We start from the raw sequence: 16,081 nt of genomic DNA, 5'->3' as shown, positions 1-16,081 counted from the left end.
AAAAAATGGCCAAAAATCGCATACTATAGTATGGCAAAAATGTCAAATTTTGACATGTCCCAAAAATGGCTAAAAAACAACATATTATAGCTTGTAGAGACGCATCATAGTATATATACAAGTGGAAACAAATGGCAAAAAAGGGCCAAAAACATCATAATTTAGCATGTTGAAAAAATGGCCAAAAAATCGCATACTATAGTATGGCAAAAATGTCAAATTTTGACATGTCCCAAAAATGGCTAAAAACAACATATTATAGCTTGTAGAGACGCGTTTTATATAAAAGTGGAAAAAAAAGAGGTAAAAAAAAACCAAAAAATCATAATTTAGCATGTTGAAAAAATGGCCAAAAATCGCATACTATAGTATGGCAAAAATGTCAAATTTTGACACGTCCAAAAATGGCTAAAAACAACATATTATACCTTGTAGAGACGCGTTATTATATATACAACGTGGAAACAAAGGCCAAAAAAGGCCAAAAAACATCATAATTTAGCATGTTGAAAAAATGGCCAAAAATCGCATACTATAGTATGGCAAAAATGTCAAATTTTGACATGTCCTAAAAATGGCTAAAAACAACATAATATAGCTTGTAGAGACACATTATATATATAAAAATGGAAACAAAGGCCAAAAAAGGCCAAAAACATCATAATTTAGCATGTTGAAAAAATGGCAAAAATCGCATATACTATAGTATGGCAAAAATGTCAAATTTTGACATGTCCCAAAAATGGCTAAAAACTACATATTATAGCTTGTAGAGACGCCTATAGTATATAAAAAATGGAAACAAAGGCCAAAAAAAGCCAAAAACATCATATTAATTTAGCATGTTGAAAAAATGGCCAAAAATCGCATACTATAGTATGGCAAAAATGTCAAATTTTGACACGTCCAAAAAATGGCTAAAACAACATATTATAGCTTGTAGAGACGTATATTAGTAGTATAAAACGTGGAAACAGAGGCCAAAAAAAAAGGCCAAAACATCATAATTTAGCATGTTGAAAAAATGGCCAAAAATCGCATACTATAGTATGGCAAAAATGTCAAATTTTGACACGTCCAAAAATGGCTAAAAAAAACACATAATATAGCTTGTAGAGACACGCTTATTATACAAAAAATGGAAACATAGGCCAAAAAAGGGCCAAAAACATCATAATTTAGCATGTTGAAAAAATGGCAAAAATCGCATACTATAGTATGGCAAAAATGTCAAATTTTGACATGTCCCAAAAATGGCTAAAAAACTACATATTATACCTTGTAGAGACGCGTATATAGTATAAAAAGTGGAAACAAAGGTCCAAAAAAGGCCAAAAACATCATAATTTAGCATGTTGAAAAAATGGCCAAAAATCGCATACTATATAGTATGGCAAAAATGTCAAATTTTGACATGTCCCAAAAATGGCTAAAAAACATACATATTATAGCTTGTAGAGACACGTAGTTGTATAAAAAATGGAAAAAAAGGCCAAAAAAAGGCCAAAAACATCATAATTTAGCATGTTGAAAAAATGGCCAAAAATCGCATACTATAGTATGGCAAAAATGTCAAATTTTGACATGTCCAAAAATGGCTAAAAACGACATATTATAGCTTGTAGAGACACGATTGTTATATATACAAAATGGAAAAAATAGGCCAAAAAAGGGCCAAAAAATCATAATTTAGCATGTTGAAAAAATGGCCAAAAAATCGCATACTATAGTATGGCAAAAATGTCAAATTTTGACATGTCCCAAAAAATGGCTAAAAACTACATATTATAGCTTGTAGAGATGCGTAGTTATACAACGTGGAAACAAAGGCCAAAAAAGGCCAAAAACATCATAATTTAGCATGTTGAAAAAATGGCCAAAAAATCGCATATACTATAGTATGGCAAAAATGTCAAATTTTGACATGTCCCAAAAATGGCTAAAAAAACACATAATATAGCTTGTAGAGACGCGACTTATAGTATATATTTAGTGGAAACAAAGGCCAAAAAAGGCCAAAAACATCATAATTTAGCATGTTGAAAAAAATGGCCAAAAATCGCATACTATAGTATGGCAAAAAATGTCAAATTTTGACATCCCAAAAATGGCTAAAAAAACGACATAATATAGCTTGTAGAGACACGTACTTATTATACAAAAGTGGAAACAAAGGCCAAAAAAGGGCCAAAAAACATCATAATTTAGCATGTTGAAAAAATGGCCAAAAATCGCATACTATAGTATGTGCAAAAAAAATGTCAAATTTTGACATGTCCCAAAAATGGCTAAAAACGACATATTATAGCTTGTAGAGACGCGTCGTATAGTATATAAAGTGGAAACAAAGGCCAAAAAAGGGCCAAAAACATCATAATTTAGCATGTTGAAAAAATGGCCAAAAATCGCATACTATAGTATGGCAAAAATGTCAAATTTTGACATGTCCCAAAAATGGCTAAAAACACATATTATATACCTTGTAGAGACGACTTATTATACAAAAGTGGAAACAAAGGCCAAAAAAGGCCAAAAACATCATAATTTAGCATGTTGAAAAAATGGCCAAAAAATCGCATACTATAGTATGGCAAAAATGTCAAATTTTGACATGTCCCAAAAATGGCTAAAAAAAACAACATAATATAGCTTGTAGAGACGCCTAGTAGTATACAAGTGGAAACAAAGGCCAAAAAGGGCCAAAAACATCATAATTTAGCATGTTGAAAAAATGGCCAAAAAAATCATACTATAGTATGGCAAAAATGTCAAATTTTGACATGTCCCAAAAATGGCTAAAAACACATATTATAGCTTGTAGAGACACGCTTATTATATACATAAAAGGAAAAAAGGCCAAAAAGGCCAAAAACATCATAATTTAGCATGTTGAAAAAATGGCCAAAAATCGCATACTATAGTATGGCAAAAATGTCAAATTTTGACATGTCCCAAAAATGGCTAAAAACTACATATTATACCTGTAGAGACGCCTCATAGTATAAAACGTGGAAACAAAAGCCAAAAAAGGCCAAAAACATCATAATTTAGCATGTTGAAAAAAATGGCCAAAAATCGCATACTATAGTATGGCAAAAATGTCAAATTTTGACCGTCCTAAAAATGGCTAAAAACGAAACTACATATATATAGCTTGTAGAGACACGCGTTATTATACAAAATGGAAACAAAGGCCAAAAAAGGCCAAAAAAACATCATAATTTAGCATGTTGAAAAAATGGCCAAAAATCGCATACTATAGTATGGCAAAAATGTCAAATTTTGACCGTCCAAAAATGGCTAAAAACAACATATTATATAGCTTGTAGAGACGCGTTTATTATAAAAATGGAAACATAAAAAGGCAAAAAAGGCCAAAAACATCATAATTTAGCATGTTGAAAAAAATGGCCAAAAATCGCATACTATAGTATGTATGCAAAAATGTCAAATTTTGACATGTCCCAAAAAATGGCTAAAAAACTACATAATATACCTTGTAGAGACGCGTTTAGTAGTATAAAGTGGAAACAAAGGCCAAAAAAAGGCCAAAAACATCATAATTTAGCATGTTGAAAAAATGGCCAAAAATCGCATACTATAGTATGGCAAAAATGTCAAATTTTGACACTCCAAAAATGGCTAAAAACAACATATTATAGCTTGTAGAGACACGTACTTATTATATAAAAAATGGAAACATAGGCCAAAAAAAAGGCCAAAAAAAAACATCATAATTTAGCATGTTGAAAAAATGGCCAAAAATCGCATACTATAGTATGGCAAAAATGTCAAATTTTGACATGTCCTAAAAATGGCTAAAAACGACATATTATATAGCTTGTAGAGACGCGTCATATTATACAAAATGGAAACAAAGGCCAAAAAAGGCCAAAACATCATAATTTAGCATGTTGAAAAAATGGCCAAAAATCGCATACTATAGTATGGCAAAAATGTCAAATTTTGACATGTCCCAAAAATGGCTAAAAAAAACGACATATTATAGCTTGTAGAGACGCGTTAGTATATACAACGTGGAAACAAAGGCCAAAAAAGGCCAAAAACATCATAATTTAGCATGTTGAAAAAATGGCCAAAAATCGCATACTATAGTATGGCAAAAATGTCAAATTTTGACATGTCCAAAAAATGGCTAAAAACAACATATTATAGCTTGTAGAGACACAACCTTATTATACAAAATGGAAACAAAGGCCAAAAAAGGCCAAAAACATCATAATTTAGCATGTTGAAAAAATGGCCAAAAAATCGCATACTATAGTATGGCAAAAATGTCAAATTTTGACATGTCCCAAAAATGGCTAAAAAAACAACATAATATATACCTTGTAGAGACACGTTCATATACATATTTAAAATGGAAACAAAGGCCAAAAAAGGCCAAAAAACATCATAATTTAGCATGTTGAAAAAATGGCAAAAATCGCATACTATAGTATGGCAAAAATGTCAAATTTTGACATATCCAAAAAATGGCTAAAAACGACATATATATAGCTTGTAGAGACACGTAGTGTATACAAAAAATGAAACAAAGGCCAAAAAAGGGCCAAAAAACATCATAATTTAGCATGTTGAAAAAATGGCCAAAAATCGCATACTATAGTATGGCAAAAATGTCAAATTTTGACATTTCCCAAAAAAATGGCTAAAAACGTATATTATATAGCTTGTAGAGACACGTTAGTGGTATACAAAATGTGAAACAAGGCCAAAAAGGGCCAAAAACATCATAATTTAGCATGTTGAAAAAAATGAAAAAAATCGCATACTATAGTATGGCAAAAATGTCAAATTTTGACATGTCCCAAAAAAAATGGCTAAAAACTACATATTATACCTGTGTAGAGACGCCTCATAGTATAAAAAATGGAAAAAGGCCAAAAAAGGCCAAAAAACATCATAATTTAGCATGTTGAAAAAATGGCCAAAAATCGCATACTATAGTATGGCAAAAATGTCAAATTTTGACATGTCCCAAAAAATGGCTAAAAACTACATATTATAGCTTGTAGAGACATCATAGTAGTATACAAAGTGAAACAGAGGTCAAAAAAGGCCAAAAACATCATAATTTAGCATGTTGAAAAAATGGCCAAAAATCGCATACTATAGTATGGCAAAAATGTCAAATTTTGACACGTCCCAAAAATGGCTAAAAAACATATTATACCTTGTAGAGACACAATTATTATACAAAAGTGGAAACAAAGGCCAAAAAAGGCCAAAAACATCATATAATTTAGCATGTTGAAAAAATGGCCAAAAATCGCATACTATAGTATGGCAAAAATGTCAAATTTTGACATATCCAAAAATGGCTAAAAACTACATTATATTGCTTGTAGAGACGCGTCATAGTAGTATAAAAAAGTGAAAAAAGAGGTCAAAAAAGGCCAAAAACATCATAATTTAGCATGTTGAAAAAATGGCCAAAAATCGCATACTATAGTATGGCAAAAATGTCAAATTTTGACATGTCCCAAAAATGGCTAAAAACTACATATTATAGCTTGTAGAGACGCGTATAGTATATACAACGTGGAAACAGAGGTCAGAAAGGGCCAAAAACATCATAATTTAGCATGTTGAAAAAAATGGCCAAAAATCGCATACTATAGTATGGCAAAAATGTCAAATTTTGACACGTACCAAAAATGGCTAAAAACAACATATTATAGCTTGTAGAGACAAGACTTATTATACAAAATGGAAACATAGGCCAAAAAAGGCCAAAAACATCATAATATTTAGCATGTTGAAAAAATGGCCAAAAATCGCATACTATAGTATGGCAAAAATGTCAAATTTTGACACGTCCAAAAATGGCTTAAAAAACATATTATACCTTGTAGAGACGCGTATAGTATAAAAAGTGGAAACAGAGGTCAAAAAAGGCCAAAAAAATCATAATTTAGCATGTTGAAAAAATGGCCAAAAATCGCATTCTACTATAGTATGGCAAAAAAATGTCAAATTTTGACACGTCCAAAAATGGCTAAAAAACAACATTATATACCTTGTAGAGACACGACTTTATATAAAAAATGGAAACATAGGCCAAAAAAAGGCCAAAAACATCATAATTTAGCATGTTGAAAAAATGGCAAAAATCGCATACTATAGTATGGCAAAAATGTCAAATTTTGACATGTCCCAAAAATGGCTAAAAAACACATATTATACCTCGTAGAGACGCGTAGTAGTATAAAAACGTGGAAACAGAGGTCAAAAAAGGGCCAAAAACATCATAATTTAGCATGTTGAAAAAATGGCCAAAAATCGCATACTATAGTATGGCAAAAAATGTTGAATTTTGACACGTACCAAAAATGGCTAAAAAAAAACATATATTATACCTTGTAGAGACACGTAGTTATTAGTATATAAAAGTGGAAAAAAAGCCAAAAAAGGCCAAAAACATCATAATTTAGCATGTTGAAAAAATGGCCAAAAATCGCATACTATAGTATGGCAAAAATGTCAAATTTTGACATATTCCAAAAATGGCTAAAAAAAACATATTATATAGCTTGTAGAGACACGTAGTGGTATACAAAATGGAAACATAGGCCAAAAAGGGCCAAAAACATCATAATTTAGCATGTTGAAAAAATGGCCAAAAATCGCATACTATAGTATGGCAAAAATTTCAAATTTTGACATTTCCCAAAAATGGCTAAAAAAAGTATATTATATAGCTTGTAGAGACACGTAGTGTATACAAAATGGAAACATAGGCCAAAAAGGGCCAAAAAAACATCATAATTTAGCATGTTGAAAAAATGAGCAAAAATCGCATACTATAGTATGGCAAAAATGTCAAATTTTGACATATTCCAAAAAATGGCTAAAAAACCACATATTATATAGCTTGTAGAGACACGTAGTAGTATACAAAATGGAAACATAGGCCAAAAAAAGGCCAAAAAATCATAATTTAGCATGTTGAAAAAATGGCCAAAAATCGCATACTATATAGTATGGCAAAAATGTCAAATTTTGACATGTCCCAAAAATGGCTAAAAAAACGTACATATTATAGCTTGTAGAGACACGTAGTAGTATACAACGTGGGAAACATAGGCCAAAAAAGGCCAAAAACATCATAATTTAGCATGTTGAAAAAATGGCCAAAAATCGCATACTATAGTATGGCAAAAATGTCAAATTTTGACATGTCCCAAAAATGGCTAAAAACGACTACATATTATACCTCGTAGAGACGCATAGTAGTATACAACGTGGAAACAGAGGTCAGAAAGGGCCAAAAACATTCATAATTTAGCATGTTGAAAAAATGGCCAAAAATCGCATACTATAGTATGGCAAAAATGTCAAATTTTGACACGTACCAAAAATGGCTAAAAACAACATATTTTACCTTGTAGAGACACAACTTATTATACAAAATGGAAACATAGGCCAAAAAAGGGCAAAAACATCATAATTTAGCATGTTGAAAAAATGGCCAAAAATCGCATACTATAGTATGGCAAAAATGTCAAATTTTGACATGTCCCAAAAATGGCTAAAAAGTATATTATATAGCTTGTAGAGACACGTAGTGGTATACAAAATGGAAACATAGGCCAAAAAGGGCCAAAAACATCATAATTTAGCATGTTGAAAAAATGGCCAAAAATCGCATACTATAGTATGGCAAAAATGTTCAAATTTTGACATGTCCCAAAAATGGCTAAAAACTACATATTATATAGCTTGTAGAGACACATAGTAGTATACAACGTGGAAACAGAGGCCAAAAAGGGCCAAAAAACATCATAATTTAGCATGTTGAAAAAATGGCCAAAAATCGCATACTATAGTATGGCAAAAATGTCAAATTTTGACACGTCCCAAAAATGGCTTAAAAACTACATATTATACCTTGTAGAGACGGGTAGTTATTATACAAAATGGAAACAGAGGCCAAAAAAGGGCCAAAAACATCATAATTTAGCATGTTGAAAAAAATGGCCAAAAATCGCACATACTATAGTATGGCAAAAATGTCAAATTTTGACATATCCCAAAAATGGCTAAAAAACTACATATTATACCTTGTAGAGACACGTACTTATTATACAAAATGGAAACATAGGCCAAAAAGGGCCCAAAACATCATAATTTAGCATGTTGAAAAAATGGCCAAAAATCGCATACTATAGTATGACAAAAATTTTCAAATTTTGACATTTCCCAAAAATGGCTAAAAAACTACATTATATAGCTTGTAGAGACGCGTAGTGGTATACAAAATGGAAACATAGGCAAAAAAACCAAAAAACATCATAATTTAGCATGTTGAAAAAATGGCCAAAAATCGCATACTATAGTATGGCAAAAATGTCAAATTTTGACATGTCCCAAAAATGGCTAAAAACAACATATTATACCTTGTAGAGACACGACTTATTATACAAAATGGAAACATGGGCAAAAAAGGGCCAAAAACATCATAATTTAGCATGTTGAAAAAATGGCAAAAATCGCATACTATAGTATGACAAAAATGTCAAATTTTGACATGTCCCAAAAATGGCTAAAAACTACATATTATACCTTGTAGAGACGCGTAGTAGTATACAATGTGGAAACAGAGGTCAAAAAGGGCCCAAAACATCCTAATTTAGCATGTTGAAAAAATGGCCAAAAATCACATATTATAGTATGGCAAAAATGTCAAATTTTGACACGTACCAAAAATGGCTAAAAACAACATAATATACCTTGTAAAGAGGCATCTTATTATACAAAGTGTAAACAAAGGCCAAAAAAAGGCCAAAATGGTCATAATTTAGCATGTTGAAAAAATGGCCAAAAATCGCATAATATACTATATTTTGACAAAAATGTCAAATTTTGACATTTCCCAAAAATGGCTAAAAATGACATCTTGCAGTTTGCAGAGAGGTGTCACTGAATACAAAGTGGAAATAAAGGCCAAAAACGTTATGATTTAGCAGGTTGAAAAAATGTCTTAAAACGCCATAGTATTTAGTATTTCCAAGACTTGTCATGAACATTGCTGAGAAAATGACATATTATAGCTTGTAGAGAAGCGTCATATTATACAAATTGTAAAAAAAAAAAAAAAAGGCTTGAAAAGTCCAAGTGTCATAACGCCCTAGTAAAATACGTCATGAAATTTAGGATTTTGACTTTATAAAAGATCAGTCAGAGAGATGAGTCATAGTATACAAATTGAAAAAAAGGCCAAAAACATCATAACTTGGCATATTGAAAAAAATGGCCTAAAACACCATTGTATAGTATGAGGATAATTTCAAATTCTGAAATGTCATAAAAATGGCTTAAAATGACATATTATAGCTTGTATTCAGATGTCATAGCAAACAGTAGAAAAAAGACTAAAAAATGCAAAAAAAATCATATATGTCAGACGTAACAGTATAGTTTATTGAAAAATGTCAAATTTTGACGTGTCATAAAAATGGCTGAAAACAACATATTATATATATGGAAAAAAGGCAAAAAACATCATTTTTAAGCATGTCGAATAAATGGTAAATAAATAATAATACCATAGTATAGTATGTTGAAAATTTTCAAATTTTGACATGTCATAAAATGGGTTGAAAATGACATATTAAAGTTCTGGGAGATGTGTCATACAATACAAAGTGTGGGGGGGGGGGGGGGGGGACAAAAACATCATTAAAAAAAATGGCCTAAAACGCCACAGTATAGTATGTTGAAAAATGTCAGACTTTGATATGTCATAATGGCTGAAACGACATATTATAGCTTGTAGAGATGCGTATGTAGTAAACAAAGTGGCAAAAAAGGTCAAAAATGTCATAATATAGCATGTTGAAAAAATGGCCAACAACACCATAGTATAGTATGTTGAGTCCTTTGCAGCAGCCTGGGTTTGAGTCAGGCATGCAGCCTTTTGCTGTGTGTCATCCCCGTTCTCTCTCCCCCTTTCCTGTCACTCTCTGACTGCACAATAATAAAGGCATGAAAAGCCAAAGAAAAAACAAAAAAAAAGAGGAAATCAAAATATGACATCCAAAAAACAGCTGCAAACCACATGAAATAGCATGTTGAGACACACCGCGCGTCTATGCAGCGAGTAGCGGAGCTTGCAGATAGGAGCACCTGTTTCACGGAGGCAAAGATACTATCCATTGACTTGCCGTCTGATATTGTATTCTTTGCACGTAGCAACAGCTTCACTGCAGATAAGACACACTGGCTTTGCATTCACAAAACCAGGTAGGATGAATGCGTACTTGTCTCTCCATTCTTCAATGAATGCACTATTTTCACTGTCATTTGTCAACTTTCCTCTTTAGACTTTTTGATAGTGACGTTTTCTCTTGCTAGAAAAAATTCTGAGAAAAGAAAGTCAAATTGGTGATGTTTTGTGTGTAAAAAATAAGCAGTAGGTAGATAGGCTGCTATATATTTATTATTCACAATATGAAAAGGGGAAATAAACCAGGCTCATTAAGAACATTTGATAACTCAATTTTATATATACAATTCATGATTTTATTTCATAATGGGCCTATCCATGTCCTCTGTTATTTCTTGAGTTATTTTTATCCATTCTCTACATATCCCAAACATGTGTGTCCTATAAAGCGGGTCTATTGCAAATTTCAGTTGCATTCTTCTTTTTTTTTTAAATCAATCAATTTCTTAAATAAGCCTTTGATTATGTTCTGGCCCGCCAAGTAATTGCTTTGAAGAAAATTTTGGACAACAACCTTTAATATAACTGTTTTTGCGCTTTTGGACGACATACTATAGTATGACTTTTTTCAGCGTTATTGGATGACATACTATACTATAGACTTTTTGGTTTGACTTCCGATTACATTCTATCGTATGACTTTTTTGTGCGATTTAGAGCAGAAGTATGCAGAATTATTTTCCTTTTTGCAATTTTGGATGGCATACAATAGCATGACTTTTTGTTGTGATTTTGGACAAAATGCTGCAATATAACTGTTGTGTAATTTTTGACATCATACTATAGTATGACTTTTTTGTGCATTTTGGATGACATGCAAAAGTATGACTTTTCCTGTGATTTTGGACTAGATGTTATCCAAATTGGCATAAAAACATGATGGCATAGGATGTCACCAAAAATGGCATTAAAAACCTCACAGTATACTATGTTGTCCAAAATGGCATAAAAAAGTCATACTATAGTATGTGGGCTAAAATGGCATAAAAATTCAGAGAACCGCTGGTCGTCCAAAATGGCAAAAAAATGTCGTCAAAAAGTCATAGTACAGTATGTCATCCAGATTGGTATGAAAAAGTCATTTTGTAGTATGTCGTCCAAAGTAGCATAAAAAAGTCAACAGTACAGCATGTCTTCAAAAATGGCATAAAATGGCCAAAGCATAGTATGTTGCAGAATTGCATAAATGAATCACAGTATATGTTGTCCAAAATGGCTTAGAAAAAGTCATATTATCTCGTCCCAACTGGTATAATAATGTAAACTATATATAAATATATTCTATGTCTTAAAAAAAATTGTATAAATTTATAGTATAGCATGTTGTACCAAATGGGACAAAAAAGTCACAGTATCATATGTCGTTCAAAATGGCATGAAAAAAAGTCAGATTAAAGAACGGCATCCAACATGGCATAAAAAACTTATAGTAAAGAATATTGTCCAAAATGCATGTTATCAAAAATGTCATAAAAGTCATATTATTTTTGTCATCAGTAACCTTTAAAAAGTCTTAGTATAGTTTGTCATCAAAAATAGAAAAAAAGTCATACTGTAGTGTGTCATCAAAAAATGTCACAAAAAGTCATAGTGTTGTATGTCGAAGAAATGTCATAGAAAGTCACACTAAAACATGTCATCAAATATAATGGAAAATCATACTATAGTATGCTGTCAAAAATTTCATTTAAAAAGAGTTATACTATAGTATGTCATACAAATGTCAGACAAAATATTATGGTATAGTATGTTTTGAAAAACACCATAAAAAATATCTGGCTTTTAAAAGGATTCCTTCCAATTTACTTAAGTCACACAATAACACAAACTAATGAACCGATCGAAGTAGCGGTAGACCAGCAGCTGCTGTGTTCGACGTGCTAAAATGACTGTTTTTATCAGTGGAGTCTGGTGGATATAAAGAGAACACAGATGGGGAACTGAAGCTGGTAACAGTTTTCCAGCTGAAATTGGCTGCCTGGCAAAAAGGTTAAGCAGTAAAAATACTCTTATATATACATAGCATTTACTTATAACTGATATTGATTTAGGAAACCCAAAGCAATGATAAATAGCCATGGAAAAAAGATCAAAAATCCATCCTTCAAGTGCAGCATCCATGATCAACTGTATACACTGTAAATATTTTAATGTTAAATAACAGCAAAAAGCTGGCAGCAGACACCAGCAAAATATTGTAATTTTACAGTATTCATACTGTGAAATTACTTCACAGTCTATTACTGTAAAACAGAAAATAGTATATTTCTGTATGTCCACATTATACAGTAAATTACTGGATTAACCACAGCTGTTTATGAGAATATTGAGGCATAATGGGATGCCTTGCAACTAGGGGCAAGGAGATAAACCCTACATTGGGTTGTGTTTATTAGATTAGCATAGAATACTTTACAAATTCAATGCTACAAAACCAAAAATGCGACCCACATATCCCCAACATGCTACAACATTCTAGTGGGTTAATGTTCTGTTTTACTGCTGCTTCCCCCTGCCAGTGCTGGCCTCTTTGTGCTTAACTGCCAGGTTAACAACAATGTCATTCCTCAGCTGCAGACCATTTTATTGCTGTTACCAAAATAAATCGACCAAAATAGGCTAATCTTTTAAGCTACTCAAATCTCCTCCTCTCTGGTAAATGACATATTAAAACTAGCTAGACAGCCTGTTCAGCATCAGTTTGATATCCAACATTCTTAGCAAAATGAGCACGATACTGGCAAAAAAAAAAATCTTCTAATCACCATCTAAACAACTGTCTAAACTGCTGTCCAACTGCCCTCGGCAAATTATTTCTGTCTATTTTCCTAAAAGAAAACTGACTTAGAAATAAAAAGCACTAGCCTAATGTTAGATTTACGAAACTAACTTTAACGGGGCCCTATTATGCTCATTTTCGGGATCATATTCGTATTTTGGGGGCCTACTAGAATAGACTGACATGCTTTAATGTTCAACAAACACATTATGTGCCTCTGGCCTGTTTCACATTGCACGCTTCAGCATAGTTTGAGCAAAACCATACCTGGGTTGTTTTTTTGTTTTTTTTGTTGACCATGTTAACAAGTTAGTGTGTGCACACTGCCGAAGAAAATAGAGAGCAGAAATAGAGGGGGAAATGGTGTTTCGATAATTATATTGTGACTATAGCACCTTTTACTGCAGTTTAAAAGTCTCTCTCTGCCACAGAGATGAGGAAATACAAAGACATCTGTTTTACTTAAACTTCCCTGCTTCTATTTTTAAAACAAAAGCCCCCTGACAGTCTCTGTGGACGGAATCCAATCAGTTGTTGACCCAAGGCATTTTATTTTGAAATATTTAAAGATCCCTGTTGTTGACAACGCAGGAGCTGCATGACTTCTTAAATGAATGGAAATTGTGCTTATAAATGTGTCCTGCCAACTGAGAGCTCCAGTCTGCTCTGATTGGTCAGCTGGATCTCTCTATTCACATACTATTTTATTTGCTACATCATGATGTCACAATGTTAGGGGACGTAAACACCAAAGTAGTGGTTTCCATGGATGTATTATAGTTGGTGGTTTCAGACAGAGACTCGGGGCTGTATTACTTATTTCTTGCAAGCACAAAAATACTTCACAAAACAATATAGAAAAGGGAAAACCTCAAAAAGCATAACAGGGCCCCTTTAAATCAAACCTGAGCTCCAAATTCTCCATGCAGCACCCTGCTGCCCTTTTTCTGAAAGTGGAGCAACCCAAAATGCATTGCAAACTACAGTACCAAACCGTTTGACACAAACAGCTGTTGGAGATTGGCTTTAAATTAACAGCAATTGTTTACAGAGTAGAATAAAGATACAGAAGAAAAACTGGACATGACACGGGTGCAGACTGATTACCTGTGCATGGCGATGTGCCATATAAAGAAGAACGTGTCAAAAAGCAGTAAGCACGCGAACACCTCCACAAAGAGCTGCCAGCAGGACGGAGCCAGCTCCGGCAACGCGGGACTCCTCACTAAGTGTAACAGAGCGGTTGCGGGGAGGACGGTGGTCAGGTATCTGTACAGAAGCCTGCAGAAACAGTCAAACCATCTTCGAAGAGACGGCGGCGGATCCGAGCCTGCAGTGATCCTCCATGTGCGGACCCGTTGACACACGCTCCCCATCGCGTCCAGCGCGAGGAAAGGTGCGCAGAGCAGGACGTGCGTCAAGAAGGCGTAAGACGCAGGCAGGTAAGGAGAGAGCAGGATCTCCTCCTGCCCCGTTCTCATCGACTCCCACAGCCCCTGGAGGATAGGCGCATATCCCTCTCCATGCTCCGTAGAAAGCGCATTCATCACGGCTTCATCTTCTTCATGAAGCGTGCTTTTAACAGTTCTTAAAAAAGAAATCGCTTTTTTTCTTGAAAGAAAATCAGTCCTTTAAAGGTAAACTGCTGGTGTGAATGTTAAGTCTCCGTTGCAAATGCACTCCAGAAGGCTCAATCCTGGATAATGTCTCTTCCACGCAAAAAATGTAAGCAGCCCCGTATGCAGCCCCGCTTCTTCTATATCATACCTCTGCAGAAGTTTCTCCCAACACGGTGGTGGGTGGAGAAGGAGGAGCCCCTGATCTCCTGATCCAAACATATCCAAAGCCTAATTAAAGTGTCTTTCTTTTCCTTTCTTTTCATAAAACAGGTAACTAAATAGGCGGATGACTGCTTTCAGTTTTACGCACTGTGACCGCCTACACAGAGTTGGCTGATGGAAGTATAGGGGCTTTCTCAAGACGGATCGGCACATCAGAAGACGTTTTTTTTTTTTCTGATCGTGACACAATGACAGATAACATGTTTGATTGCAGATACTGTTTCAACTGTGACTCAGATTTAGATAAACTCTCAATTCCAGCATTTCCCCCGGGGGGGGCAGCATCATTTCTCAGACAAGCAGGATAAAAAGTAAGTGATTATTCTCGGGAATAAAACATTTAAATATCGCCTTGGTTTTTGGATGTGTAGATAAGCATTGTTAACAAGTTTGTCATATCAACTTGCAAGGTAATAGTACTGTATATCAGTGCTGTGTTTCACAACTTGTTTCCAGCTGCCCGTTAAGTGGCCAAACAGGTTTTAGTTTTAAACTAAACAAAAACATACACAAAAGAAACAGTATATTTGGAAAATTAGTTTCTAAAAAAGCTAGAGAAAAAAATCCAGAGAATTACATTTAGAATTATCATAATGATACATTTAAATATATCTTATATAATTATTATAATTTTCAAGCAGTTTTGCTTATTTTTTTCAACTTTCTCATGCGTTTTCTTGTTGTTTTTCCTAATTTTCAGGTGCTTTAACTGTTTTGCTTTGTTCTTACTTTTTTCTTTTGCTAATTTCTGGGTCATTTCTTCTTAAATTGCTCATTCAACAGGTTGTTACACAAGTGTGCCTTAAGCTGGTGCCAATAAAGGGACAGTCTTAAATGAAGTTTTGTGAAACAGCACAATGCCACAGATGCCTTAAGTTTTGGGGAGTGTACCATTGGTATGCTGACTGCAGGAATGTCCACCGGAGCTGTTGTCCATAAACTGTACGTTCATTTTACTACCATAAACCATGTTGTTGCCATGAATTTGGCTGTACATCCAACCAGCGTCATATCAGCAGATCAGGTATAACCACACCAGGTCAGCATGACCTCCACATCCAACATCTTCACCTGCTCAAAGATGATCTTGCAGGTGAAAAAGCAAGATGTGGAGGTCCTGCCCTCCGGACGTTGGTTGAACGTACCGCCAGATTCATAGGAACCCCCTTGGAGATTGCTTATTGTAGTACAATTTATAGGCAACAGCTC

General features: G+C 33.6%; 2 protein-coding genes across 2 annotated transcripts in view; one reads left to right on the top strand and one right to left on the bottom strand.

The window, feature by feature from the left end:
* The window catches only part of ch25hl3 (cholesterol 25-hydroxylase like 3), a 29,226-nt gene extending 14,330 nt beyond the window's left edge, over positions 1-14,896 (bottom strand). Inside the window, exon 1 of the mRNA XM_042488780.1 lies at positions 14,139-14,896. Coding sequence (XP_042344714.1) covers positions 14,139-14,578 — 440 coding nt within the window. The 5' untranslated portion in view covers positions 14,579-14,896. The remainder of the gene's footprint in view (positions 1-14,138) is intronic.
* The window catches only part of arhgap25 (Rho GTPase activating protein 25), a 56,678-nt gene extending 41,507 nt beyond the window's left edge, over positions 1-15,171 (top strand). Inside the window, exon 12 of the mRNA XM_042488778.1 lies at positions 14,921-15,171. The gene's annotated coding sequence lies outside the window, so the exon portion shown is untranslated. The remainder of the gene's footprint in view (positions 1-14,920) is intronic.
* Positions 15,172-16,081: the final 910 nt, after the last annotated feature.

Source organism: Plectropomus leopardus, chromosome 6, assembly GCF_008729295.1.
Source record: "Plectropomus leopardus isolate mb chromosome 6, YSFRI_Pleo_2.0, whole genome shotgun sequence".
Classification (NCBI taxonomy): Eukaryota; Metazoa; Chordata; class Actinopteri; order Perciformes; family Serranidae; genus Plectropomus; species Plectropomus leopardus.
Note: the sequence above shows the minus strand (reverse complement) of the source record. Positions and strands in the feature narration are given on the sequence as shown.